This window comes from Heterocephalus glaber, unplaced genomic scaffold (assembly GCF_053883595.1).
Source record: "Heterocephalus glaber isolate CG9 unplaced genomic scaffold, H.glaber_assembly_v1.0 deba00000594, whole genome shotgun sequence".
NCBI lineage: Eukaryota > Metazoa > Chordata > Mammalia > Rodentia > Bathyergidae > Heterocephalus > Heterocephalus glaber.
In genome coordinates, this window is record NW_028258151.1 from 15045005 (window position 1) to 15069940 (window position 24936).

The 24936-nt window shown below is 47.2% G+C and overlaps 1 protein-coding gene across 6 annotated transcripts; it reads left to right on the forward strand.

Moving 5' to 3' along the window:
- The first annotated feature begins 1850 nt into the window (after nt 1–1850).
- On the forward strand, nt 1851–24379 carry Pola2 (DNA polymerase alpha 2, accessory subunit). Of its 6 annotated transcripts, none has more exons than XM_021264599.2 (18): nt 1851–2332; nt 4368–4492; nt 4875–4966; nt 5141–5198; nt 7649–7755; nt 10216–10409; nt 10995–11083; nt 12384–12539; nt 13001–13063; nt 14142–14184; nt 17278–17402; nt 18130–18168; nt 18817–18890; nt 21709–21820; nt 22101–22207; nt 22732–22791; nt 23037–23163; nt 23713–23879. In XM_021264599.2, the coding sequence occupies exons 1-18, from the start codon at nt 2254–2256 to the stop codon at nt 23821–23823; spliced, it is 1761 nt and encodes a 586-aa protein (XP_021120258.1). In that variant the 5' UTR covers nt 1851–2253; the 3' UTR covers nt 23824–23879. The 6 variants fall into 6 exon arrangements, 3 of the variants coding, with proteins under 3 accessions (XP_021120258.1, XP_021120257.1, XP_004852468.1); XM_021264598.2 differs by lacking the exon at nt 23713–23879 and adding an exon at nt 23895–24379 and having other exon boundaries at nt 1864–2332; XM_004852411.4 differs by lacking the exon at nt 23713–23879 and adding an exon at nt 23895–24379 and having other exon boundaries at nt 1867–2332; nt 21712–21820.
- The last annotated feature ends 557 nt before the right edge of the window (nt 24380–24936 follow it).

Consider the following 24936-nt stretch of genomic DNA (forward strand, 5'->3'; position numbering starts at 1 on the left):
AGACTCCCCCAAATTTAAAGACTCAATGCAAAAGTGGCCATCTGAAATTTTAAAAAACACTTCTCAGATGAAAAATTAGAAATGGCAAATAAATATATGAAAAAATGTTCAACATCACTGTTCATTCATGAAATGCAAATTAAAACAAGGCTGAGATTCCATCTCACTTCAAAAAGGATAGCTGCTATCAAGAAATCAACCAATAGGGCTGGGGATTTAGCTCAGTGGTTTCACTGCCTGCTGCGCAGGCGCAAGGACCTGAGTTCTATTCCAGGTACCAAACCAACAACAACAACAACAAAAAGAAATCAACCAATAACAAATGCTGGCGGGGCTGTGGGGAGAAAGGAACTCTTCTCCACTTTTGGTGGGAGTGCAGACTGGTGCAACCACTGTGGAAATCAGTGTGGAGATTTCTCAAAACACTCAAACTAGAGGTTCCATTTGACCCAGCTATTCCCCTTCTTGGTATCTTCCCAAAAGAATTAAAGTATCATACCACAGTGATGAATGCACGCCCATGTTTATAGCAGCACAGTGTGTAATAGCTAAATCTTGGAAACAGCCCAAATGGCCATAAACAGATGAGTGGATAAAGATGTGTTTTTTTTAATACAGTGAAGTACTGCTGTGCCATAAAGAAAGATGAGCTTCAGACATTTATAGCTACATGGATAGACCCTGATACCATAGTCTTAGGTGAAATAAAGTAGACACACTTTTTTTTTTGCTTAAATTCTTTTATTGGTACATTTTAGGTATACAATATGTTTACATTTATCAATAGGTGCTTGTAGCTGTACATGATATATCTTGGTTCTTATTTTTTCCCCATTAACTGTGCACCCTTCACCTCCTCCACCTTTCCCTATTTACATACTTTGTTTCCATTTTTTTCTTTTCTCATAGTTTTTCCTTTCCCTCCCACTTCCCCTACCCCTTTGGACCTTTTCTTCCTATTTTGGGGGGGGGGGGTTGGTACCGGGGATCGAACTTGGGACCTTGCGCTTTCGAGGCAGGCGCCGAAGCCACTGAGCTAAATCCCCGGCTTTTCTTCCTATTTCAAATTATCAATTATTCATTTTAACCGTTTTAATCCTTATTTACACTTTCAGTTTCTCACACTAGAGATACTATTCGGGGAGTATCGCGTTGTTCCTCTGGCGCGAGAAACTGAAAGTGGAAATAAGGACTGAAATGTATAACAGATATTTGGAAATGGGAAGAAAGTGTTCAAATGGGAAGGGAAACAAGGGAGGGAGGAGGGAGAAAGGAAGGAAGGGACAAGAAAAAAAGTGAAAATAGAAAAAATGCAAACAAAGCTTCTGTACATAGGGAGGGAAGGGGGCTGGGGGGGAGGGAATGGGATAAAATAAAATTTATTAAAAAAGAATGAGGGGCATTTTTAAGGCTCCCAATAGTGCCGCTCCCAAATCAAATCATTAGTCACCTTTCCACTCTATAAGCCACAAAAATGTCCCGGAAGCAGGAAACCCATCCTAGTGGCTGGGACCACGTTGACCATCATAACAGTCATGACAACCAGATTCCCTACGGAAGTCACCTGTCAGGATGAACCAAGGGCACAACAGGGCAGGAAGCCGAAAGGGACAGAGAAATGGGGACCATGCGTCCTTCCCGTCCGGCGCAGGTCACAGTATGTTCCTCCGGACATTCCAAAAATAAGTGTACGATAGCGCCTCTGCACCCAGGAACAGGGCAAAATAGACAAACAAGCAACACAGACCCCACAGACCAGCTGACGCCGAAACGCCGAGCGCCACGGCCAAAGTGAAAACCCTGGAAACAAATCGCTAATTCGGAGCGAGCTGCGCAGCCGCAACAGAATAAACGGAGCCGAGCGCCGGGGTGGAGCTGACCCGGGTCTCGCGCCTGCGCACACCCCTCAAACTCTTTGGCGGGTTTTTCTCCGGCTGCTGTGTTGTGCTCCGCTCACAGAAAAGCCTGGCGGTAGCTTTTTGGAAGAACATTTCCCTCCCCGGAGAGCAATCTATCGATATTCCTACGCATTCCCTTCGGGAACGTGGGAGCCGCCCCACTTTTTGTTTTTAAGTAGGTATTTCTCAATGGCTGACGGGTGGACCTTCTGACAGCCTGAGGCCATTCGTTCGCCTCCTGTCTCAACCCCTGGAGGGAGAAGGGGAACCTCGTTCTGCTCGTCGACCTCACGCCTGGGGCTTCTAGGTCAGTCCGGAGCTGGGCGGGCCAGGCCCCGGCCCCTACTGGGTCGCCATGTCCGTGTCCACCCAGCAGCTGGCGGAGGAGCTGCAGATCTTCGGCCTGGACTGCGAGGACGTTCTGATTGAGAAACGTGAGTCCAGCGTCCCCGCTGCTTACGTGGGACCGAAGGGGAACTCGGGTCCTTGCGCTTTCGAGGCAAGCGGCGGAACCACTGAGCTAAATCCCCGGCCCTGTCCCGCCTTCTGTAGGGCAGCCTCGATGGTTGGGAGAGTTGAGAACTGGAACGTGCGAATTCCGAAAACTCCTGGGGTGCTGCGTCGGGTCCCAAGTCAAAAAATATGAACGTACCCGGGCATCGTGACGCACGCCTGTAATCCCAGCATTGGGAGGCTGAGGCAGGAGGATCACGGGGTTCTGACACCGTCCATCATTTCCTCTTTTATTTATTTCTTTTTTTGTATCAGAAATCAAACCCAGGGCCTCAAGTTTGTCAGGCAGGCACTGCACCGTTGAACTACATCCCTGGCCCCCATTTTCTCTTCTTCTTTTTTTTTTTTTTTTGATACCGGGGATTGAACTCAGGACCTTGAGCTTTCGAGGCAGGTGGCAGAACCACTGAGCTATATCCTCAGCTCCTCTTCTTTAAAACATGTTTTTCTCTTAGCTCCTCTGCCACCATTCCTAGTTACGCATCAGCCCTGTTTTATCAGTACTTCTCAGGTTTTGAAGATTCGTCCTCATCCTAATGACTGAGTACCCCAAGGCTCAGGACTGGTATCACTTCTTGCCAGATTGATGATCTCCCCTGGCTTTATATCCCACATATCTGCTGATGATCCCCAAATTTCTATCTCGGCCTAGACCGCTTGCCTGAGTCCAGGCTGGTCTGTCCAGCTGCCTACTTGATATCTCGGGTTGAATTGGCATCACAAAGTATATGTCTAAAGCTCAGTTCCTCTCTTCCCTCTCCTCAGAGTAGCTCCTCCAGCTCTTTTCTTCATCTCATGTAATAGAGCCCCAGCCTTCTAGTTGAGCAAACCAAAAACATCAACATCAGCTTTGACTCCTGTTTTTCTCAGTCACAAATCCCCTTGGCTTTACCCTCAGGATGTGTCCTACTGAGAGTCTTGGTACCTCTCACCAACTCCACTGCCACCATCTTGACCTCTGTCATCTCTCACCTGCGATTCTTCTCATTGCTTCTGGACATTCTGCCCCATCCCCTTCATTCTGTGCCTAACACAGCAGCCAGAGGGATCCTGTTCAATGGAGATCACATCACCTGACTGTTCTGTCCAAAACACTAGAGGTTCCCCATGTTGCGCAGAGTGCTAGCCGAGGTGAATACAGTGGCCAGCAATCTGCACCCCTCCACCCATTCAGCCCCTCTCTGTCTCCAGCTCACTGCATTCCAGCCACGGAAGCCTTGTTGATCCTGTGTCTCCTCCCTTGGGTCTTGGCACTGTCTCTACCTGGAAGCTCTTTCTTTCTTTTTTGGGGGGTAGCAGGAAACAAACTCAGGACCTTGCGCTTGCCAGACAGGTGTATCGCCACTGAGCTCCATCCCCGCCCCTGGAAGCTCTTTCTCTAAACACTGCTTGGCTCACTCTTTCCTTTCCCTTCCTTCAAGTCCTCAGATGTCACCTTCTCACAGAGGCCTTCCCTAATCATTGTATTTAAAATTGCTAGGCCATTTCCCAGCTTCCTAATTCCTCTCTCCACTTTCTTTTTCTTTCTTTCCTTTTTGTTTGTTTGTTTGTTACTGTTGTTTTTTGTTTTTTGAGACAGGGTCTCACTGTTCAGTTCAGCCTGGCCTTGAACTCACCATGTAGCCCAGGCTAGTCTCGAACTTGCAGCAATCCTCCTGCCTCAGCCTCTCCAGTGCTGAGATTATAGGCTGCACCACCACACCCACCTTGCAGCTTAATTTTTCTACATTAGCACCCTTCATCATCTAACATACCACATATTTTACTTGTTTGTTTTGTCTCCCACGATAGTAAGCTTCCTACAAACAAGGATTCTTCTCTGTGTCTAGAACAGTCCCTGGCACTAGTAGATGCTGAGTAAATATTGATTGGATAAATAGAGGATTGTTTTTGCTTTTCAGGATGAAAGCTGAAGAAATGAGCAAGTCCTTACTTGTCCAATTTCCCTTCCTACAGTGGCAGAGCTGTGTATTCTGTATGGGCAGAATGAGGAAGAAGTGGTAGGTGAGCTGATAGCCTTCTGCACCAGCACAGGCAAAGCCTCCCTTACCTCAGAGATCCTGAAGACATTTGAGCATGAGGTAAGAACAGAATGAACCAGACTTCTATAATCGGCTGATAGGGGAGGTGTGTGATATATCGAGAAGGGTGTGGGCCTAAGAATCAGACCTGGATTCAGGCCCAATATGAGTTTGGACAAACGAGTTAAAAATCTCTGGGCCTCAGTTTCCTGTCTGTCAAGGGTTCTAATAATCTATTTTTATGATTCTCATAATTAAATGAAAATGAACATAAAGTACCAAAAACTGTGCCCAGCAAGTGGTAGCTCTTGACCAAATAACTGGTGTTATCAGAATTGTTATTTTTGATTATACTTTGAGTGTCTATTGTTATCTCAAGGCTGTGGAAAATGCCTCCCTGTGACAGACTATGGAATAATATACACACTATCTTCTTTCTCAGATTTTGAGCAAGAGATTGTCCAAAACGTGGCCCAGCACCACCAAGGACACTGGACATGCAGGAGCTAGAGACATTATTTCTATCCAAGAGCTGTATCCTTTTCTGCTGGTGGCCTGTGCACCTAGCCACATATTGTGTTATAATTGTTTTTCTACAGTTGCTTGTGTAATTTTAAAACAAATAATAAAGATTACCTCATTCATATTTCTTATTTAATCATCCCTTGCATTAGGTTCATTACTGTTTTCCTTAACTAATATTTTTAGAATTGAAGTGGAGGAAGAAGAGGAGACTCTTTTGAACTCTTATACCACACCCTCTAAGGTGAATAGACAGTGTCTGAAAATTGCATTCTACTGGTAGCATTTTTAAAAATATCGCTGGGCATGGTGGCACACGCCTGTGATCCCAGCACTCAGGAGGCTGAGGCAGGAGAGTTGCCAGAAGTTCCAGGTCAGCCTGGGCTCCATAGTGAGTTCGAAGCCCACCTGCACTACAGAGCGAGACTTGACTCCAAACTCTACCCCACCCCCAAAAACCCCATTAAAACAAAACCCTAACCTCCCTGCTCACACTCACAGCCTGCTCCAAAGTATGCAGGGTCTGGCTGAGCTTGCTCTGTGCTCACTGCTTCCTTTCACCCCACCTCTGCTCTGTCACACCAGCCTCCTTGCTGTCTTCAGACAGGTCAGGCCTGTAGCCACCTTGTTGGAGCAAACTTGGCTCTCCTCGCCTGCCTTTTCCTTGGTTTATTTTGCTGCACAAGGATCAGCAGCAGCCAGCTTCACACCTACTTCTCTATTTGCCCCATGGAGGGTCCTGGAAGGCAGAGACTGTGCTTTCTTTGCTGCTATCTCCCTGCTGCCTGCCCCTCAATAGGTGTTCAACTACTACTGTGTATTAGAAGAACCTTTTGGAGAAACAGTTTGAGAAAATGTAAAAAAGCCATACGATGCGATAATTCTTCCTAATAAGAATCTCCCCGGTAGACCTGGGGCTGTATTGCGGTGGTAGATTTCATGCTTAGCATCCACAGAGCCCTAGGTTCCATCCTCAATGCCTCCAATTCTCACCTGAAGGCCGGGGATTTAGCTCAGTGGTGCTGTGCCTGCCTTGCAAGCGCAAGGTCCTGAGTGTGATCCTTGGTACCAAAAAAAAGAAAGAAATTCTCACCTGAGGAATTAATCCAAATTATGTGGAAAAACTGTCTGCATGAGGATATGCATTTCAACATTATTTATAATCACCAAAATTACAAATAACCTATAATGCAGCAGCAGAGAAGTAGTTAGATAAATTCTTATGCAGCAGTCAAATAACTACTAAAAAGCATAAAGATTGTAAGCCAAACATGGTGGCGCAGGCCTGTAATCCCAACACTTGGGAAGCTGAAGCAGGAGGATCACTGTGAGTTCAAGGCCAGTCTGAAGTACATAACGAGACTCCGTCAAAAAACAAAAAAGGGCTGGGGATTTAGCTCAGTGGTTCTGCCGCCTGCCTTGCAAGCACAAGGACCTGAGTTCTATCCCTGGTACAAAAACAAAAAACAAAAAAAGGATAGGGATTTAGCTCAGTGGCACTGCACCTGCCTCACAAGCGCAAGGTCTTGAGTTCAATCCCTGGTACAAAAAAAAAAAAAAAGCATAAAGATTGTAACAACATGGGAACATGCTCCCAATGAACAGAATGAACTGAATTGGACAGGAACCAAATCGAATTCGATGGTTAGATTCAGTGTTGACCTTATGGCAAAATTGATTCGGTTTGTTACCAGAGTTGTGGAAAGAATTAAATTTGTGAACCAAGGTACCACTGTACTTCAGGTTTACATTTAAACTAGATTATAGCTACTACACTTTGTATCTTTTTAAAACTGGAAAAATATTGAAATCATTTTAAAGATTATTAAAAGATGGTGACTGTATAAAGGAAGTAGCAGAAGAGTGTTTTTTTAAAACCTAGTTTCCTAAAATAAAATCTAGTTTCCATTGCTGCTGCTCTGTGATGGTTTTGAATCTGTCCCGCAGGTGTCTGCAGGCACCTGGTGGCATAGCTTAAACCTGCCATGAGGGGGAGCCCTTGGGTAGAAAAAGATTCTGCATGCTAGGCGGCCTCCAGGTTGTGCAAGGGGCAAGGATTTTTGTGTTTCCTGTTACTCTCAGTTATCCTAGACTTGCAGAAGGCCTGTCTCTGGGTTTCATCTTCCGTGCTGGGCTTATCTTGGGATTCTTGCTCCTGAGCCAAAAACCCCAGAAATAACCAGCAGTGAGGTGTTCGCTAACTATTCTCCCAAGTATGAGCTCAGCTGTGTTATCTGCCTGGAGTCATTCCTGTCTTTAATTTGGAAAATGTGTGGTAGACTTAGCCAAAAGATGTGTAACATGCTCCCATCCTTTGGAGAAAATGTGTGCTGCGCACAGGTCAGAGCCATATGCCTTGCAAAACCAGATCTGTTCTAAAGCAGAGAGAGGCAGAATGTGAGCACATGAGAGATTTGTCAGGACAGTGCCTGCCTGGTGTTCCTTTTTAGAAAGTGGTTGCTTTTTTCATAATTGCCTTCAAATCGGGACAGTGAGTTGATGAATATTGGGCTGTAGTTGAAGATTTCTTTCCGGGGTTATGTTTGGAAGATGGGGCCTTAAGAAAACCAACCCAGTCCTGTCCTGTGCCCTTCCTTTGGGTGCCATTTGACCTCTTCCTCCTAAGGAACTGCACACTTCTTTAGCAACTTGGCTCCAAAGTGACTGGAACTTTATCTTCCATTTTGTTTCTAGGGTTCTCAGAAACGAGCTATCACCACCCCAGAGACTCCCAGAGCAAAAAGGAGTGTGTCTGCCCCCAGCCCCCATCAGCTCCTCTCACCCTCGAGTTTCTCTCCAAGGTATGTATCATCCACTCTGGGCTGCTGCAGCCTCCGCTCTCTGCCTGGCTGAAGGGCTGACTGCAGAGTAACTCATTAACCAACAGGAGGTGGATTCCGGGTGAATTGGCTGGAAAGCCTGTTACCCTCCGACTTCCCAGCTTTCTCTTCCTTTGTGGAAAATTACTGTTTCTTACAATAATTAAGGAAACCCACCTTCCGCCCTCTTTTCTAGGCTTGATTTCCTATATCAGGAACTGATATCTTTTATTCAAAACAAACTATCTATTCAGAAGCCTGGGAGTCATATGAGTCTTGCCAGTAAAGGCAAATAGGCTTTCACCTGCTTCTGTTAGTTCATGTTTTATTGGGTTTCTTTCTCCTTTTTAAAATCTGAAGTATTTATTTAAAAAAAAAAATGCACCAGGGATTTAGCTCAGTGGTTCTGATGCTTGCCTCGCAAGCGCAAGGTCCCAAGTTCGACCCCTGGTACCAAAAAACAAAACAGAACAAAAAAGAAAACTACATATCTTTGTTCTTAATGTTGTATAACCTGCTTCTTTTTCCTCACTCAGGTTACAACTAGTTTCTCAGAGTTTTCTTGTCACTGTGAATCTACACTGGCTTAATTGATATTTTATTCTAGCTCACTACTGCATATAAATCCTTGATTTTTTTTTTTTAAATCTGTAAATGATACCTCTTACGTTAGAGAATCCCTTATTGGTGTTTTGCCAAGTAGAAGTGTTTACAGGTCCTGCCATATCAGTACCAGTGATGTTAACCATTTAACAGACTTGCTTCCAGGAATCATTTCTAGACTATCTTAACCGGAAGTTGACATTTTTCAGTTCTATCACCTTAGAAAGAGAGTGACAGAAGCTCTATACTCATTCAAGATGAGTGGTCAGTTGATTTTTGTTTGCTTTGTTTTTGTTTTTTGAGACAAGATCTTGTTAATAGTTCAGGCTGGCCTTGAGCTCACTATGTAGTCCAGGCTGGCCTTGAACTGACAGTGATCCTCATGCCTCCGCCTGAGTGCTAGGATTACAGCTGTGCACTACTATGCCTGGCTTTGGTCAGTGGATTTTGAAGGACAGTTTGACCTTACTCTGATCCACTACTGCTTAGGAGAGACTGCAAACTGCTTTTGGAAGACAGCTTTCTAGACTTCTGAGGACATCTTTGTCTTTTTTGTTTTTTTTGTTTTGGTTTGGTTTTTTGAAACAGGGTCTTGCTATGTAGTTCAGACTGGCCTGGAACTCACCATGTAGCCCAGACTGGCCTCAGTGAAACTCACAGCAACGCTCCTGCCTCAGCCTTGTGAGTGCTAAGATTATAGGCATGCACTACCACACCCGGCAACTAAGGGCATCTTTGAAAGACAGTGGATAGTACTGGGTCTCATAGGTGCGCAGACACCATTACATGGGTGACGCTCTCTGAACATGAGATCCTTTGGAACCTGCAGATCTGTTTACACTTTGCCTCTGAGCATCCAACTGCATTAAAGGGCCCGCTGTCCCACAGAGACTCACAGGGAGGAGCTCAGAGAAGTCAGCGCTACACAGCCTCGTCATTTTTTAATATGCAGTAATAAAGCTGACATCAGAAAGTGGTTTTGTAATTTCTGAAGTAAGGTGTAAATTACTCAGTAGAGGCAGCTCTGGAGATAGAGGTAATTAGTTGAGCTCACTTTCTGGAGCCTCTGGAAAGAAGGAAGGGTGTAGTCAGTTACAGCAGTGCCCCCCATGGAACTGGTTCTGCAGAGTTTCACACATTAAAGGAAGCGTCTTTTAAATAGACCTTTCTGTACATGATGTTCACAAGCGAAAGATTAGAGGCAGTCACGAAGGTCAGCGGCATCCTTATGTTCTTGGCAGTGTAATTCACCAGTGAGGGAATGGAAATATGAGGCCTTGTCAGTTGAGCCTCGGAGCACGGGAATGTTTGGTCACTTGCTGGCTGTGAATTCATTACATCCCCACCTCCACAGACCCTGAGGAGAGTTGATTAATTTTAACTTCATTTTCTTGTTGTTTCTATCTTGAACTATTTTGTGAATTTTATATATTCTTAGACACTTTTGATTTATCCACAATTCTAGGCTCACATGGTGTCCTAATGTTGGCAATTCATAAGAAGGAAGAAAAATTATACTTGAAGCTTGCTTTTCAGTCTAGGTTTTGTGTGGCTTTGTTTAGTTGTAATGCCAGGAGAATGACAGCCTTTTTAAACATGTTCCTGGCTTTACACTCTCTAAACGCATTTGGTATTCCTCCTTGGCCTGGTATTCCTCAGCCTTTCATTCCTGAAATTCCTGCAAGGTCCCAGTCCATCCAATCCCATTATGCTGATCAGATTTATAAAGCCATATTGCTTTTTCTCCACTCCTTCTTTCCAAATGGTAACTTTATTTTGTTCCTCTCTCTCTCTTTAGCTATGAACACAGTAATATTAATCTGTTTTGCTTCTAATTAGCGCTACTCCCTCCCAGAAATACAACTCAAGAAATAACCGAGGAGAGGTGGTTACCACCTTCGGCTCAGCACAGGGGGTGTCTTGGTCGGGGAGAGGAGGAACTGGAAACATCAGCCTGAAGGTGGTGGGGTATCCGGAGCCTCTGACCGGCAGCTACAAATCCATGTTTCAGAAGCTCCCAGATATCCGAGAAGGTGATTGCTGTTCCCTTTGAAATTCTGTTGGCTGTAAAACCCCCTGGAAGGGTTAGAGTAAGTAGCCAGGTCCAAGGCTGCCTTTGAATCCATAGGTTGTAGGTCGCTTGGTGTCCTCATGCATTCTTGGTTGTGAGGGACAGTGGGGGACACTGGCAGTAATCCTCCTAAGTCCATCAATTTGCTGAAGCAAAAGCACATGACGATCCTAGTAATGAAAACTTGAACTATTTGAAGGGAACCAACCTAACATTAAGGACATTTTATAGCTTCTTCCTTAAGCCCTCTCCAGTTCAGCTTTGACTTCCCTGAAATGTGTGTAGTGACCTGAGTAAATGAAAGGCACAGGGCGGGGACAGGGACCAGGCTGACTCCACAGGGCTGTGCAGCGTAATCTCCTGTGGCCAAGTGGAAGCCAAATTTAGCCACTAAATATTGGGAAACCAACTAGGGCTTCAGAAAATTTCGACTGGCACCCCCTCTGTCCTGTAACATCACTGACTGATATTTCCCCACATGCTGAATTTTCTCTTCTTGGCAAGTGAAATGTCTTAAACACACATTTTTCCACCTCTTGGGTTGCAGTTCTGACCTGGAAGATAGAAGAACTTGGCAGCAAACTCAAGGAACATTACAAGATTGAGGCTTTTACTCCTCTTCTGGTCCCAGCACAAGTAAGAGTTGTTCCCAGAATTTTTGTGAATTAATATTACATTTGTAAATCAGTGGTGAAGAGACATTCTTTTCAATTTCGTCTCTGTTTCCTAGTTAGAACATCTGGCTTGGTTGAATTTGGTAAAATGGGTCCTTCTGAGGAAAGACTTAGAAACACTTCCTGGTTTTGTGAGCAGAAAGTTATTTTCTTCCTACTTGAATTAGGGTCTTGCACATAAGCAAATACTGAAGGCTTCACTGCCCTCGGTGGCAAGGCCAAAAGCCCCAGTGTTCCTTTAGATAGAAGGCATCCAGGACGAGGACAGCAGTGGGCAAGGGGTTTCCAGGGTCTTGTGACCTACTGATCTCTGTCACTGTAGACCCATGGTGACAATAGCATCTTTTTTTTTTTTTGGTGCCAGGGATCAAACTCAGGACCTTGAGCTTGCCAGGCAGGCGCAGCACCACTGAGTTACATCCCCAGCCCGACAAATAGCATTTTTACATCATGCTTTATATCTGGCATATGGGCCAGTTACTCTAGGATCTTTTCTTTATTTAAAGGGGAGATGTATTCTGTAAGAGTCCTAAAGGGCACCTTTGTCATATGTTTGTATCCAGGGAACAAGATATGCAAAACTGTGTCCTCTAAGGTTTTGGAGGAATTGGGAGGAAGTCCTGGAGATGGGCAGGGAGGTACAATCATGTGAGAAAGATTAGACTCCCTTTCTTTGCTCCCAGAATGGGAACATGAGAGAGGAACCCACAGAAAAAGAGATTTCAACTCAGTCGAATGCAGGACTTCCTGTTACAAGGCAGTGTGGTGTGTGGTGTGCAGCCAACTTCTGGGCTTCAGACCTAGGCTTCACCCACTGTTTGAACTTGACTAAATTATCTTACTTCTCTGCCACTCATTCCCTCATCTGTAAAATGGGTTCAGCAATACCCACCTTGTGAGTATGGGGATTAAATGAATGAATACATTTCAGCTATTAGAACAGTGCCTGGTTTTTAGTAGGCTTGCTAAATGTGAGCTGTTGTGAAGCCATAGCTGTCCACAGTTATGGGGTTGGGGGTTGGAGGGGTCCCTGCATACTCAGGGCTCATGTGTTGCACAGCTAGGTGCATGGATGCCCTGTAGCATTCTTATCCCTCTGGTATCAGTAGCAATGAGGTAGGTGGTCACTTCTTGGCCAGAGTGATGTTCTGCTAAAAAATCGTGTGCCGGGGGCTTTGGCTTGCTGCACACTCTGTTAACTTCAGATGTTGTACTCCTGTCCCAAAGACTGTTATTCTTATGTGGTCCCCTCCACTTGGTAGGAGCCTGTCACCTTGCTGGGCCAGATTGGCTGTGACAGCAACGGGAAGCTGAACAGCAAGTCGGTGATTCTTGAGGGAGACCGGGAACATTCCTCCGGGGCTCAGATTCCAGTGGATTTGACTGAGCTCAAAGAGTATTCTCTGTTTCCTGGACAGGTGAGGTCAGAGGAGGCTGCGCTGAGTGCAGGTGTGCTGTTCATGCCTGCGTGGGATGTGGTGGGCATCGGCTTCTCGGTAGTGCTGTGAGGTGTAGGTTCAGGGACACTGCTGCAGGCCCCCGATTCTGCTCTGTATGCTCTGATGGGAGCTCTGGGATCTTATTGTCTGGGTTCAGATCCCTGCTCCACCCCTACAAAGTGTGTGGGCATGGGCAAGGTACTCAGCCTAAGCCATGCTGTCTTCATCCATAAAATGAGAATTCTTACCTCATGGGATTGTTGTGAGAATTAGATCATTTGTGGAGAACATAATTGTCCTTGCTAATACAGCCCCCCTTAATTTGTTTTCCACAAAGACACCCTAAGTTTAGAGTTATAAAATACTTAATCAGAATAAATTCTTCTAGACCTCTCATTTAGCTCCCTGTTTAGCCACCTTCTTGTCTCTTTGTCTTTCAGGTTGTAATTATGGAAGGAATCAACACCACTGGTAGAAAACTTGTTGCCACCAAACTCTATGAGGTACAGAGGAGCTGCCTCCTCCCCTCATGTTTGGCTGCAGGCACAATATGTGGAGTCCTTTGCCTTGGTCCTTTTTAAAGGCCTCTGTTTTGATTTTTTGTTTTGTTTTGTTTTGTTTTGTTTTTTGGTACAGGGGATCGAACTTAGGACCTTGTGCTTGCAAGGCAGGCGGCAGCACCACTGAGCTAAATCCCTGGCTGTTTCGGTTTTTTAATTTAATTTTGTTTTATTTTTGCTTTGGGTTTTTGTTCATTTGTTTTGTTCTTGTTTTGGGGTGGTTTTTTTTGCATTACTGGAAATTTATGGCCTCACGTATTCTAGACAAGGACTCTACCACTGGCCCTTTTTAGTTTTTATTTTAGGTCACTTTCACCAAGTTGCCCAGGCAAACCTTGAATTTGCAATCCCCTTGCATCAGCCTCTAAAATAGCTGGGATTATAGGAGTGCACCACCACAACCAGCTAAATGCCTATTTGTCAATCCATTCCCTATTTGCAGAGTGGGAACCTACCTCCAAGCTCTAGGTTAACCATTTCTGTAAAGGGGTAGTTAATATTTTAGCCTTGCAGTCCTCTCTCAGTGATAAAATTGCCACTGTAGTGCAAAAGCAGCCATAGACCATTTATAAACAAATAAGTATGGTGAGTTCCAATAAAAATCTCTATATAAAAACAGGCTATGGGAAGATTTGGCCCTCGGGCTGTAGTTTACCTGTCCCTGCTCTGGGGATTGTCATGGTAAAAGTAGCAGGACACCCTTCTCCCATTCTTGCCTGGAAGCATATTGACATTTTAGGTACCTGCCTTGCTCTCGATTGTTCTTAGATGTTTCAAGAGAATTTATCAGTGAGCTCCTGTTGCCTGGGCTGCCTTGGCACTCAGAACTTTGCAGGTCCTTTGGACGCTGGACCATGAGCTCCACAGAGTGAGCCAGAGGCCTGGCCTTCCCTCTTTCACCCTTCCTCTCCATGCTTCCACTGTGTGCCATCAATGCCCACCTGGTCCCCACCCTTTTCCTTACCTTGAGATGGCGGATGATTGGAGTATGACCTTAGCTGAGCTTTTCTTCTGTTTTAAGGGTGTGCCACTTCCCTTTTATCAGCCCACTGAAGAGGATGGAGGTAAGTTTTTGTTCAAGAATTGTTTTACCAACAGCAAAGATGGTGGGCAGGGTTCTAGGAATGCAGTTCTACAGGCCCAAGAAAGCTGGAAAAGCAGGGTGGATGCAGCCGATTGGTGACCTCATAGGCCCTTTGTCAAGAAGCCATTAAGAGGGGGCCAGGGATTTAGCTCAGTTGTGCCACTTTCTGCCTCGAAAGCACAACGTCCCGAGTTCAATCCCCAATAGTAAAAAAAAACAAGCCACTGAGGGGCCAGGAATTTATCTCAGTGGTACTGCACCTGCCTTCCAAGCACAAGGTCCTGAGTTCAATCCCCGGTACCGCAGTCTGATCCTCGTGAGCAGTTTAAGTGTTGTCACCTTCAAAGAGTACTATTTTTTTTTTTTTTGGCACCACCCAGCCCAAAGAATACTATTTAAAAGATGTGCACTTTATTTTTTATTTTTTTATTTTTGGTACTGGGGATCGAACTCGGGACCTTGCGCTTGTGAGGCAGGCAGTGATATCACTGAGCTATATCCCTGGCCCAAGATGTGCACTTTAAAAAAGAACTTATTGGCATCCTGGGTTGGGTCCTAGAAGAGAAAAGGGCACTGGTAGAGAAAACTAGTGACATCTGAATAAAGCCAGGAGTTTATTAACAGTTACAGACATACTAGTGGATACATACTAGTGTTAATTCCAACAAAGGTACCATAGTTACATAAGATCTTAATGTTAGGGGACACTGGGTGAAAGATATATAGGAATTTTGTGCTATCTTTGCAACTTTTTACAATTCTAAAGTTATTCCAAAATAAAGACCTTGTTTAAAAAAATGTCTAAGGAAAAAAAAAAGCCTACTGTTATTTGGAACTAATCTAGACAGGAAAAGAAAAAAAATTTTGACAAACCTTGCTTCAGAATACCCCTCAGGGGCTGGGGATTTAGCTTAATGGTTTCACCCCCTGCTGCACAAGCGCAAGGACCCGAGTTTGATCCCCAGTACCAAAAAAACAACCAAACAGAATACCCCTCAGTGTATTTATAAGCACAGTGGAATACTTAATGTTGAAAATTAGCAGTAGATGCCAACACTAGCATATTGTCAACACCCTGAACACGTTAATAGTGTGTGAGGTCTTTCAAGGAGATGACCTAAAATCAGGAATGAAATTTAAGAATTTATGACATTACACCATATATGAGAAATACTTGTGTGGTGACATGGTAACATTAGATCAACTTCAAATAATGAAAAGAAATCAACATGGGAGGTGCCAGGAGCCTGAGCTGTGTGCCAGGGAAGCTTCTGGAAGCTGGGGGGTTTTGTTGTTTTGGGTTTTTGTTGGTTTTTTTTTGTACCAGGGATCAAACTCAGGACCTTGTGCTTGTGAGGCAGGTGCAGCCCCACTGAGCTAAATCCCCGGCCCTGGAAGCTGTTTAATGTATTGTTAACAAACATTTTTTTATACAAGGAATTATGTCAGACAGTCGTTGAGATACAGAAAAGACGGGGCCCTCACCCTTCCAGCACTTACGCATCCTCTGGGGCTTACATCTCCTTTAGGCACCTCAGAACCAAACACAACTCGATTCATGGTGTTACTGCCGTGGTAGACTGAAAAAACGCATGCCCCCCTCCAATCCCTGGAACCCATGAATATGTTACCTTATATGGTAAAGGGAACTTGGCTTGTGTGATTAAATTAAAGATCTTGAGATGGGGAGATTATCCTGGGTTATCCAGGTGGAATGAATGTAACCACATGGGTCCTTATAAAGAAGGACGGCAGGAAGATCAGAATCCTAGAGTAGAAAGGCTGCTGGCTTTGGAGATTGGAAGATGGGTCCAGGCAACACAGGCACCCTCTGGAAGCTGGAAAAGGTAAGGACCCTGATTCTTCCCTGGATCCTGCAGAAGGGACCCAGCCCTGCTGACACCTCAATTTTAAGACTTCTGTCTCCAGAACTGTGAAATAAAAAAATTTGTGTTGGCTTGGGGATTTAGCTCAGTGGTTCTGACACCTGCCTCGCAAGTGCAGAGTCCCAAGTTTGATCCCTGATGCCAAAAAAAAAAAATTGTGTTGAGCCACTAAATTTGAGATAATTTGTTAGAGCAATGAGAGGGAGCTAAAACAATACATGTTAGGAAGTCAGATCTTTGGTTTTTGTTGTTTTTATAATCTACACAGAAATTGGCTCAGATTAGTTTTGTGGGGTTTTTTGTAACGGGAATCGAACTCAGGACCTTGTGCCTGTGAGGCAGGTGCCAGAACCACTGAGCTAAATCTCTGGCCCTCAGACTAGTTTTAAAAAATGAGAATTTGTGGTATTCAGCCTGGACAGGAACTTGTACAGGCCAGGGACTTGGGTTTGGACCAGGACACAGGCTTGGCATCTCTGGTGTCCAAGTGGCAGGGATTCGCCACCTGTGTCATCTGGGCACCTCAGCTGGGCGAGGTCAGCTCTGCCTTTTCTCCGTTTTGGGATGATTTACCTTAAGACTCCAGATCCCAGGAGGGGGTCTGAGGGCCCTAAGCTGGGCCTGTGCCAGCCCTTAGTTAGAGGAGGCCTGGGCACTGAGTTCCAGCACCACTGAGACTGCAATGTGAGGAGGGAAAGGGTGGCAGAGAACAGCACCTGCCCAGCACCCAGGAGGCTCCTTCCCTAGCCTTTCAGCCCAGTCTGCCTTTCTGGACTCCAGTACCCCACATTCTCCATCCACCCTGGAGTACCACATGCTCCCTAACTGTGATCGCCCTCACAGCTCAGTGCTCTCCTGTACCCTGCCTTGCCCTTGCTCTTGGAAACTTCTCCAGATGAGCACATCTCATCCTAGTAAATGCCTCCTGACTGCCTCTGCCCTCACATTGCCCTGCCACACTGCTTGGAAAGTGCCCACTGCAACTTGGGTTTTCAGCATGACTGCCTGCATACTCCACCCAGTAGCATGTTCTTAGAGGCTGGGGTGAGGTCTTTCTCATCTTGGATTCCCAGAGTCACATGCAAGAGGAGACAATATGGTGGATTCCGTGGCACTTTCCTCCAATGGCCTTTCTCCCACCATCCTGATATCAGTCTTCTAATCAAGACCTGGCAATCTTTTCTTAGGCTTTGAGCAAACCATGGTCCTAGTCACCTGTGGGCCATACACCACATCTGACAGCATCACATATGACCCCCTGCTTGATCTGATCTCCATCATCAACCACGACCATCCAGATGTCTGCATCCTGGTAGGAGGCCCCTGGGGATGGCTGTGCAGGGAGGCAGCAGTGGGAAAACTCGGGAGTCAGCCTTAGATGAGGATCTTAATTCTGTTCTAAATTTTAGGAAACATGTCAGGCTTCTTTTTTGAGGCTCGCTGTGTAGTTCAGGCTCGCCTTGAACTCACTATGTCGCCCAGGCTCCGGGCTGGCCTGAAACTCATGGCAATCCTCCTGCCTTAGCCTCCTGAGTGCTGGGATTACAGGCATGAGCCACGTTTTTTCAGTTCTTAATCTGCATCTTGGAGAGCTGTACGTGATCAAAGGCCTTTGCTAAATCTAAAAGTCCAATGTTTTTTGTTGCCTTTCATTGATTTTACACAATTCTTACCTCTGTATCATTACTCCAGCTTTTAAACTAATCTCTTTATGCTCAAAGTCCCACTATTAACACACTGCTTACTTGCCCTTCTAAGTCCTAGAAAGCAGAAAGCTCATTGTCCTGGGGCGGTGGTCCAGGTTATGGGGCCCTGGGAGCCTCTGTCCATCCAGGGCTCAGTGCTTCTGCCTATGCAATTGGCTGGTTGCCCCCTCCCCCATCTGCTGCCTGTCCCCAGGCTCTCCGGGCAGCCTTGGAGGGACAGATGGACTCTGGGTGGAGAACAGCCAGAAGAGGTTGTCTGAAGGCGTTTGTAGACTTCTGCAATTCTGATTTGTTCTTTTGCTGCCTTTTTCTCCCCCTTGGGCTCCTCTACAGTTTGGTCCTTTCCTGGATGCTAACCATGAACAGGTGGAGGTGAGTATCCGGGGCAGGATAAAGGAGGGCACCAGACACTTGCATCCAATGTGCCCCCCACCCCTTGCCTCCCTCTTTTGGAGTTTATGTAACAAGGCTAAACGAACCTGGGGGTAATGGGAAGAACATGGTTATCAGGCATCTTGTTTGAGGCTTTTGTTTCACCATAATGTGAGGTCGCCTGGAAGGGAAAGGGGAGGGGGGAAGGAAATATATCTGGCTGTCTTTTGGTGTGTAAAATACAGATATCCCTTCCGGGGTCATCTTCCTGATGGAGGGCCAGGACCTCCTAGCCTGTCTCAGGAATTTCAGCTTCCTTAGAAGCACTCGTCCTCTTAGTCTCTCTCAGTTTACATTCGAGAGGATTAATTCTTCCCCATCTCTTCTGCCCACCCCTAGGTCATCTCCTTTCACTAGAGACCATGTTGTTGTTTTGTTTTTTGGTACCGGGGATCGAACTCTGGACCTTGCGCTTGCATGGCAAGCGCCAGAAACACTGAGCTAAATCCCTGGCCCTAGACCATGTATATCCTTTTCATCTTTGCATCTCCTGGTCAGCAGCTGACATCAAGTCCCCTAATGAGTGTTTATAAGCAGATGGACACCAGCCGTCTCCTCTCTGAATCCATGTCCTTTCCTTTCTTGCAGAACTGTCTGCTGACAAGTCCATTTGAAGATGTTTTTAAGCAGTGTCTGCGAACAATTATTGAAGGGACAAGAAGGTCAGAATTGCAAATGCTGGACAGAACCTGAGGCTTCCTAGGTTCTTCCAGCACTTTCCAGTAAGAGACTGAAACTGTCAAAAAGTAATGCTAGTTCCTGTCCTTTTCATCTTTTTTTTTTCTTTTGGTACTGGGAATTGAACTCAGGTCCTTGCGCTTGCAAGGCAGGCGGCAGAACCACTAAGCTAAACCCCTGGCCCCTTTTCATCCTTTCTGAACCATGAGATCAGATAGAACCCCGGAACTCCAAATGCATAGATGCAGGATGAAGAAGCATCTGTGTAAACAGAGATAAACAGACTTAAAAGAAAAAGCTACAAGAGACTGACACTCTTCCTTTGCTCTTCCTCTTCTTTGTTTCCTTTTCTCACTTCTGTATAAACTAATGTTCTAGGGGAATCTTCCCAGGATGGTTTCGAGAAGTGTTTGATGATTGACACAACAAAATCCTTTGAGGCCCCAAACTTCTCCATGTGTGAGTGAGTGTTTTGGGCTGAGTCCAAGTTCCTTCCCTGAGTCAGTGCTTCCTTGTTAGATGGGACCCACCAACGGCAAGAGCAATGGGTAGCAGAAGCTCTCAGTGAGGGTGGGGATCTTGGATCCTCCCCATCGCCGAGACAGAAAAGACTACAAAAGGTCACAGCAGTGATGTAAGAACTGCGCCGCTCTAACTTGAGAGGAAAGTCACCGTTCCAGGAAGAGTTGAATGCTAGAAGCAGAAAGTCATTCCGGGAGCTGATACCTCAGTTCCAGTGTCTTTTCCTCCTGTTCCAGAGCCTGATAGAAATGGTATAGTGATGGATCTCTTCATGGGATTTGCCTGTCTGTTGCTGAGCTCATAAAAAACAAACATTCCTGAGGTTGAGCCTTTTAAAACAAGTCTGTAACAAAGGTAGTTTCTAAAACAAGATGTATAATCTTCCTCCTTTTGGCCATGAGAACAGATCCCAGGCCTGTTTAGTCAGGGTTTTGCCTTCCTGAACTAGTGTGCATGCCAGGACAGCAGGCAGGGGACCCAGGTGGAGTACTCCAGATCACCCCAAGCTGAGAGCCAGGCTGGGAAGCAGCAGCCCTCGCTTCCTTCTGCTCCACCTGTAGTGAAGGGGACACAAGTGCCTTCCCTGCTTTCCCAAACTTGTCGTGGCCATGATTGAGTTCATCCGACCTTAACGCTTAGAGCCCCTCCGGAGAGGACCCCCAAAAGCAGGAGCTGGGCCGAGGCCCCTTTGGTCTCAGTCTCGGGGCAGGCGGGCACCCGAGCTGGCTGCTGCTTCCAAGCTGAGTTTGGGCTCTGATTTTGGTCCTTGCCCCATGTGGTACTGATGGCAGTGATACAAAGAACAGACAGGCATTGTTATGCTAGGGGTGGGTGCCCAGCACCACCAGGCACTTTGATCTGTGGGCTATGTGTGTGTCCTGGGGTGGGAGGGTGCTGCCCCACCCTTCCAGAAACATATATAAACTCTGGGTCCTTGGGTGGGGAGTTTCATTTATCAATGGGCACCAAACCGGAAAGGAAGCCTCACCTCCCTGGTACCAGCTGAGCAAAGCCTGAGCGCAAGCTGTTCTAGGGAGCACAGTGAGACCCTCCCACCGTGATGGCTGAAGTTGTGCAGTGCTGAGCATAGTTGGAATTTTCTCCCCCCAACCCTCATCGCTGGTTCATAACCCTGAGCAGGGGGCTGCTTCTTCCTGAACCCTGACCTTTTCAGTGCTTGCACTGAAGAACCAATTTCATCCCTTGCACCTTAGACCTTTGTGCCTGTCACGAACTTGGAACATTTGAGGCCTGGAGCTGGGACTGATCCATTCAAGTTACCCTCCCATCCTGTTTACAAGTCCAGACTTGGATGATTATAGTGAACTTCTCAATGTCAGAGGTATTGTAACTAATACCTCTGGTCCGAGCGCTCTGTGATAAGCATGAGATAAGTGCCTTCCTAGTATTTTCAGCAAGAGAAGGGAGGCTATGAGAGCAACGGGCAGGTGTTAAGCGTGCCCCCAGTAACACTTCATGCCTGTTTGGTTTATAATGGGTCCCCTGACCAGGACAGCTAGGGGAACCAAGGAAACGGGTTTTTTTCCCTCCCTCTTTTGTGAGCCTGGAGAAAATAAACAGTTGGCCCTAGAGTCATGGCTTTTTTCATTCGCATGAAGCCCTAGAGATTCTCCTGCTTCTGATTCTCCTTCTCCTTCTGTCCAGGGAAGCATCTGCTGTTGCTGTTAAGTGCTTCTTTTACTTTCTCACCATAGTGCTGAGAGTAGAAACTGAAGGCCACAGTGCGCCAAGGCGCAGGGATACCCAGCCTGTGTCCTGTCTCTTCGAAGGTGTCCCAGTAATCACGGCCCAGGGCTCGGCTAGTCCAGGAGCTTCAGTTTGATCTTCAAAATATCAAGATAGCCTCACCATCTAACCCGAGTGCCTGGTTTTTCCCTGGGAAGGGTCCCTGCCTCACATTTCCAAGCCATATGTCAGTGAGACTGTCATTCTTTGGTCAAATCCTTGTCTATCAAGATTTTCTAGATCTCAGTTTCTTCTCCCCTTTTTCTACCAAACACTAGTTCCCCTGTACCCCAAAGTGGAATACCACATAGCAAGGGCTGGTATGCCCTGGGCAGTCTGAGCTGGGTCAAGACACATGTGTATGTGAGAGTGAAGTGCCTGTCTCCCAGTGACACGGGACAGCATCTCTACAGAGCAGAGTTCCACTCCAAGCCTCCCTGGCAGTGGGTCTGCTGTATCACTTTAACCTACGGCCTCACTGTTCCAGCTCAGCTGTGCTCATTTTCTCCCTCTTGTGCTTGTATTTTGACAAAGTAGCTCCGGCTCCCACCTTGTCTTTGTTCCATCCCTGAGAGATGTGCACCACGAGCCTGTGTACCCTCAGCCACCTTTCAGCTACTCCGATCTGTCACGAGAGGATAAAAAGGTACCAGTGCCTGCCTGCCCAGCCAGTAGCCAGCATGCAGTGGGGCACAGGTGCCCAGGCTCCAGCCTGGGATGGGGGCAGAGACCAGAACAACCCAAGGGCTTTTCCGAGTATTCTCAGGAGACACATGTAGTCTGACTCTTAAACTCCTTTTCACAACAGGCAAAGATGGGTGTCATTTGCTGCATGTGGGTTTGTCCTTTTCAGTGGCTGCCTGCCATCTTGGGGAAGAGGTTTCTGGTTATTCTATAATTGTTTGCATTGCTCCTTCTCGTTTTAGCGGGTACAGCTGGTATCAGAGCCCTGCACCCTTTCTATTAATGGGGTGATCTTTGGCTTGACATCCACGGACCTGCTGTTCCACATGGGGGCCGAGGAGATCTGTAGGTGAGAAATTTATTCCAGGCCAGGGAGCAGGACAGTGGGGCATGGATCTACCCCAAAGTGCTCTTTCTCCAGAGCACAGTGTGGCCCTGCAGAGAATCAGAGGCACCCAGATCTATGGCATTGGAGTTCAGTGGTTCACTTTACTTGAGGGGAAGGGGAATGAGCAGGTCAGGGCAACCAGGTGGGTGTGTGCTTTGTGAGGTCTGAGACGCAGGATCAGCCTATCACCTCCTGGTGGTACAGGCACCCATCCTCTTCAACAAGATGGTGCCGGCCCAGGACTTCCTTGATCTTGATGACCAGGACTCCTGCGGTCTCCCTCTCAGCCTAGGGTGTTGTTTCCCTTTGATGTAGGGCAAGCAGCTGCCTGTGAGTGGGTCTTCAGGCTCCCTCAGAGGTGTTCTCCCTCATGGCCGTGGCCACTTAACTTCTCTCTAGTTCACTAAATTCTCAGGCCTGACCTGAAAGCTACAGGCAGCAGAACAAGGCTCTGGGTCCAGTTCTCACTGTCATTCCTCTCCCAGTTCTTCTGGGACTTCGGACAGATTCAGCCGAATACTCAAGCATATCCTGACGCAAAGGAGGTGAGCTCACTTGCTGGGTGGCCAGCTGAGAAGACAGTGCTTGGGCATGGTAGAGCTGTGACAGACTTGGCTGTCAGAGCCTCCACCACGGACCTTCACCCTGTGATAAGCCTGTGTCCTGTGCCCCCAAACGCAGAAAGGCAAAGGCTGTGAATGGGAGCAGTGGGGAAGCCAGGGGCAGGGAGCCTATCTGGGTCTGGGGTCCTGGAATCCACTGGTGCTCACTACTTCTCTCATCTCCACAGCTACTACCCACTCTACCCTCCCCAGGAGGACATGGCCATTGACTATGAGAACTTCTATGCCTATGCTCAACTGCCAGTCACCCCAGATGTCTTCATAGTCCCTTCAGAGCTGAAGTACTTTGTGAAGGTAGGTTTGAACTGGCTTTTTGCAAAAGACACCAGAGCCAGGCTTTGATTTTCCCTTCTCGATTACCCAGCACTCACTCTCCATGGGTCTGTGGATGGGGTCGGTGGCCTCTGAAGCCCAGCACTGGGGCTTCATTGCTTTTGGGGAGGTAGTAGGGCCAGATAACAAACCTGTGGGTAAAATTCAGCTTGAGTAAGCACTGTCCCCCACCCCTCGCCAAGATCAAGAGCCCAGGTGGAGAGAAGGCTGTCAGGCAGTGGCTCTTGCCAGGGCCCAGCTGTGTCAGGGTAACCTGGAAACATTTCACATGTGCCTTTGCCAGCCCTTCCAGCCACCTGATGTGACCTCCTAGTGGGCTCAGCCGAGAGTACTCGGAGAAGCCCTTGGGTTGTTCTGGTCTCTGCTACCCCAAGCCCTTCACAGGGAATCCTCCCAGACCAGTCCTGTTCTTCCAAACCAGAGTTGTCCAGCCTCCAGAGCTAGGGGAAAACAAGAAACAGCTGGGTCAGGTTTGTCTCCAAGTATGAGAGCTGATTGTCATCCTGCCAGGTCACCTCATTCTTTATTCTGTCTCAAGACCCGAAAGGAACTCAGATCTTTGTCTGCATATGTGGTTGGTTCCCTTTGTTTCCCCCTTATAAAACCCTCTTTGGGGTCTAAGCATCTGATGCTTCCTCCATTGTCAAATCAGACCCCCCTGAGGTGGCCCGATCTCCTCCTTTCCTTCCCAGGACATCCTCGGCTGTGTCTGTGTGAACCCGGGACGCCTCACCAAAGGACAGGTGGGCGGCACCTTTGGCCGCCTCTACCTCAGGAGGACATCTGAGGTTGGAGAGGAGAGGCGGAGTCTGTGTGTTGCTGCCCAGGTGGTCAGGATCTAAGTCTTCTGCCTTCCTGTTACTTGTGCAGCCTCACAGACTCGGGGAGCCTAGGTGTGGACCTCCGCAAGCCCAAACTTGGGGGTCCCCAGAGGAGGAATCAGCTGTGAGGACAGGGCTAGGCTCCCCCATGGTAGACGTGTTCTGCCAGGCCCTGGCTCAGCTCGGGCTTCTCTCTGGAAGGAAACGCCTGCCTCAGGATCTGTGCACAGTGCCTAGAAGTTAACTGGCTTTGGAAACTGCATGATCAGAAAAGGCAGGAAGGTTTTATGGTTTCCTTCATGGTTCAAACACACAAAGAACTTCTGCAGAAATAAAAATAAATATCTTGAGTGTGACTTCTGAGTTTCATCTTTCTCCCACTTTCTTTTTCCTGGTAGTGGCCAAAGAATGTTTCCTATTTGACCTGTGTCCATCGAAGGCAGAGTGCTGGTCACATTGGGTTTCTCTCCAGCCCCTTGGAACGCTCAGCCCCACCCCTCAGCCCCCCAGGGGCCCTCAGCTGCTATGTTGGGCGTGGACTGCAGAACTGGGCTGAAGAGGGAGCAGTTGGCCCCAGGCCTGGCCCTCCCCTCCCCACAAGGCCTCATATTCATGCTGGGGTCCCAGGCTGACCTCCATCTGGAGGAGGCGACCTTCCTGAGCTATTCCACAGCCGGAGTCCCTGGTGGTGACCACTCTGCCAAGCCACGCAGCAGTGCAGGGCTTTCCCGTAGCCCAGAACATTGAGAGCAGGGCAGGGCTTCCAGGATCCCAGCACCTCCCCCTGCCCATGTGTCCTGGCATCTGGGGAAAAGGCACACTTCTGTCCTAAGCAGCAGGCTACCCCACCCCAAATCCCACAGCCAAGGCCAGAAAGCCTCCACTGTGGAGCCGGGGAAATGTGTGAGGGAGC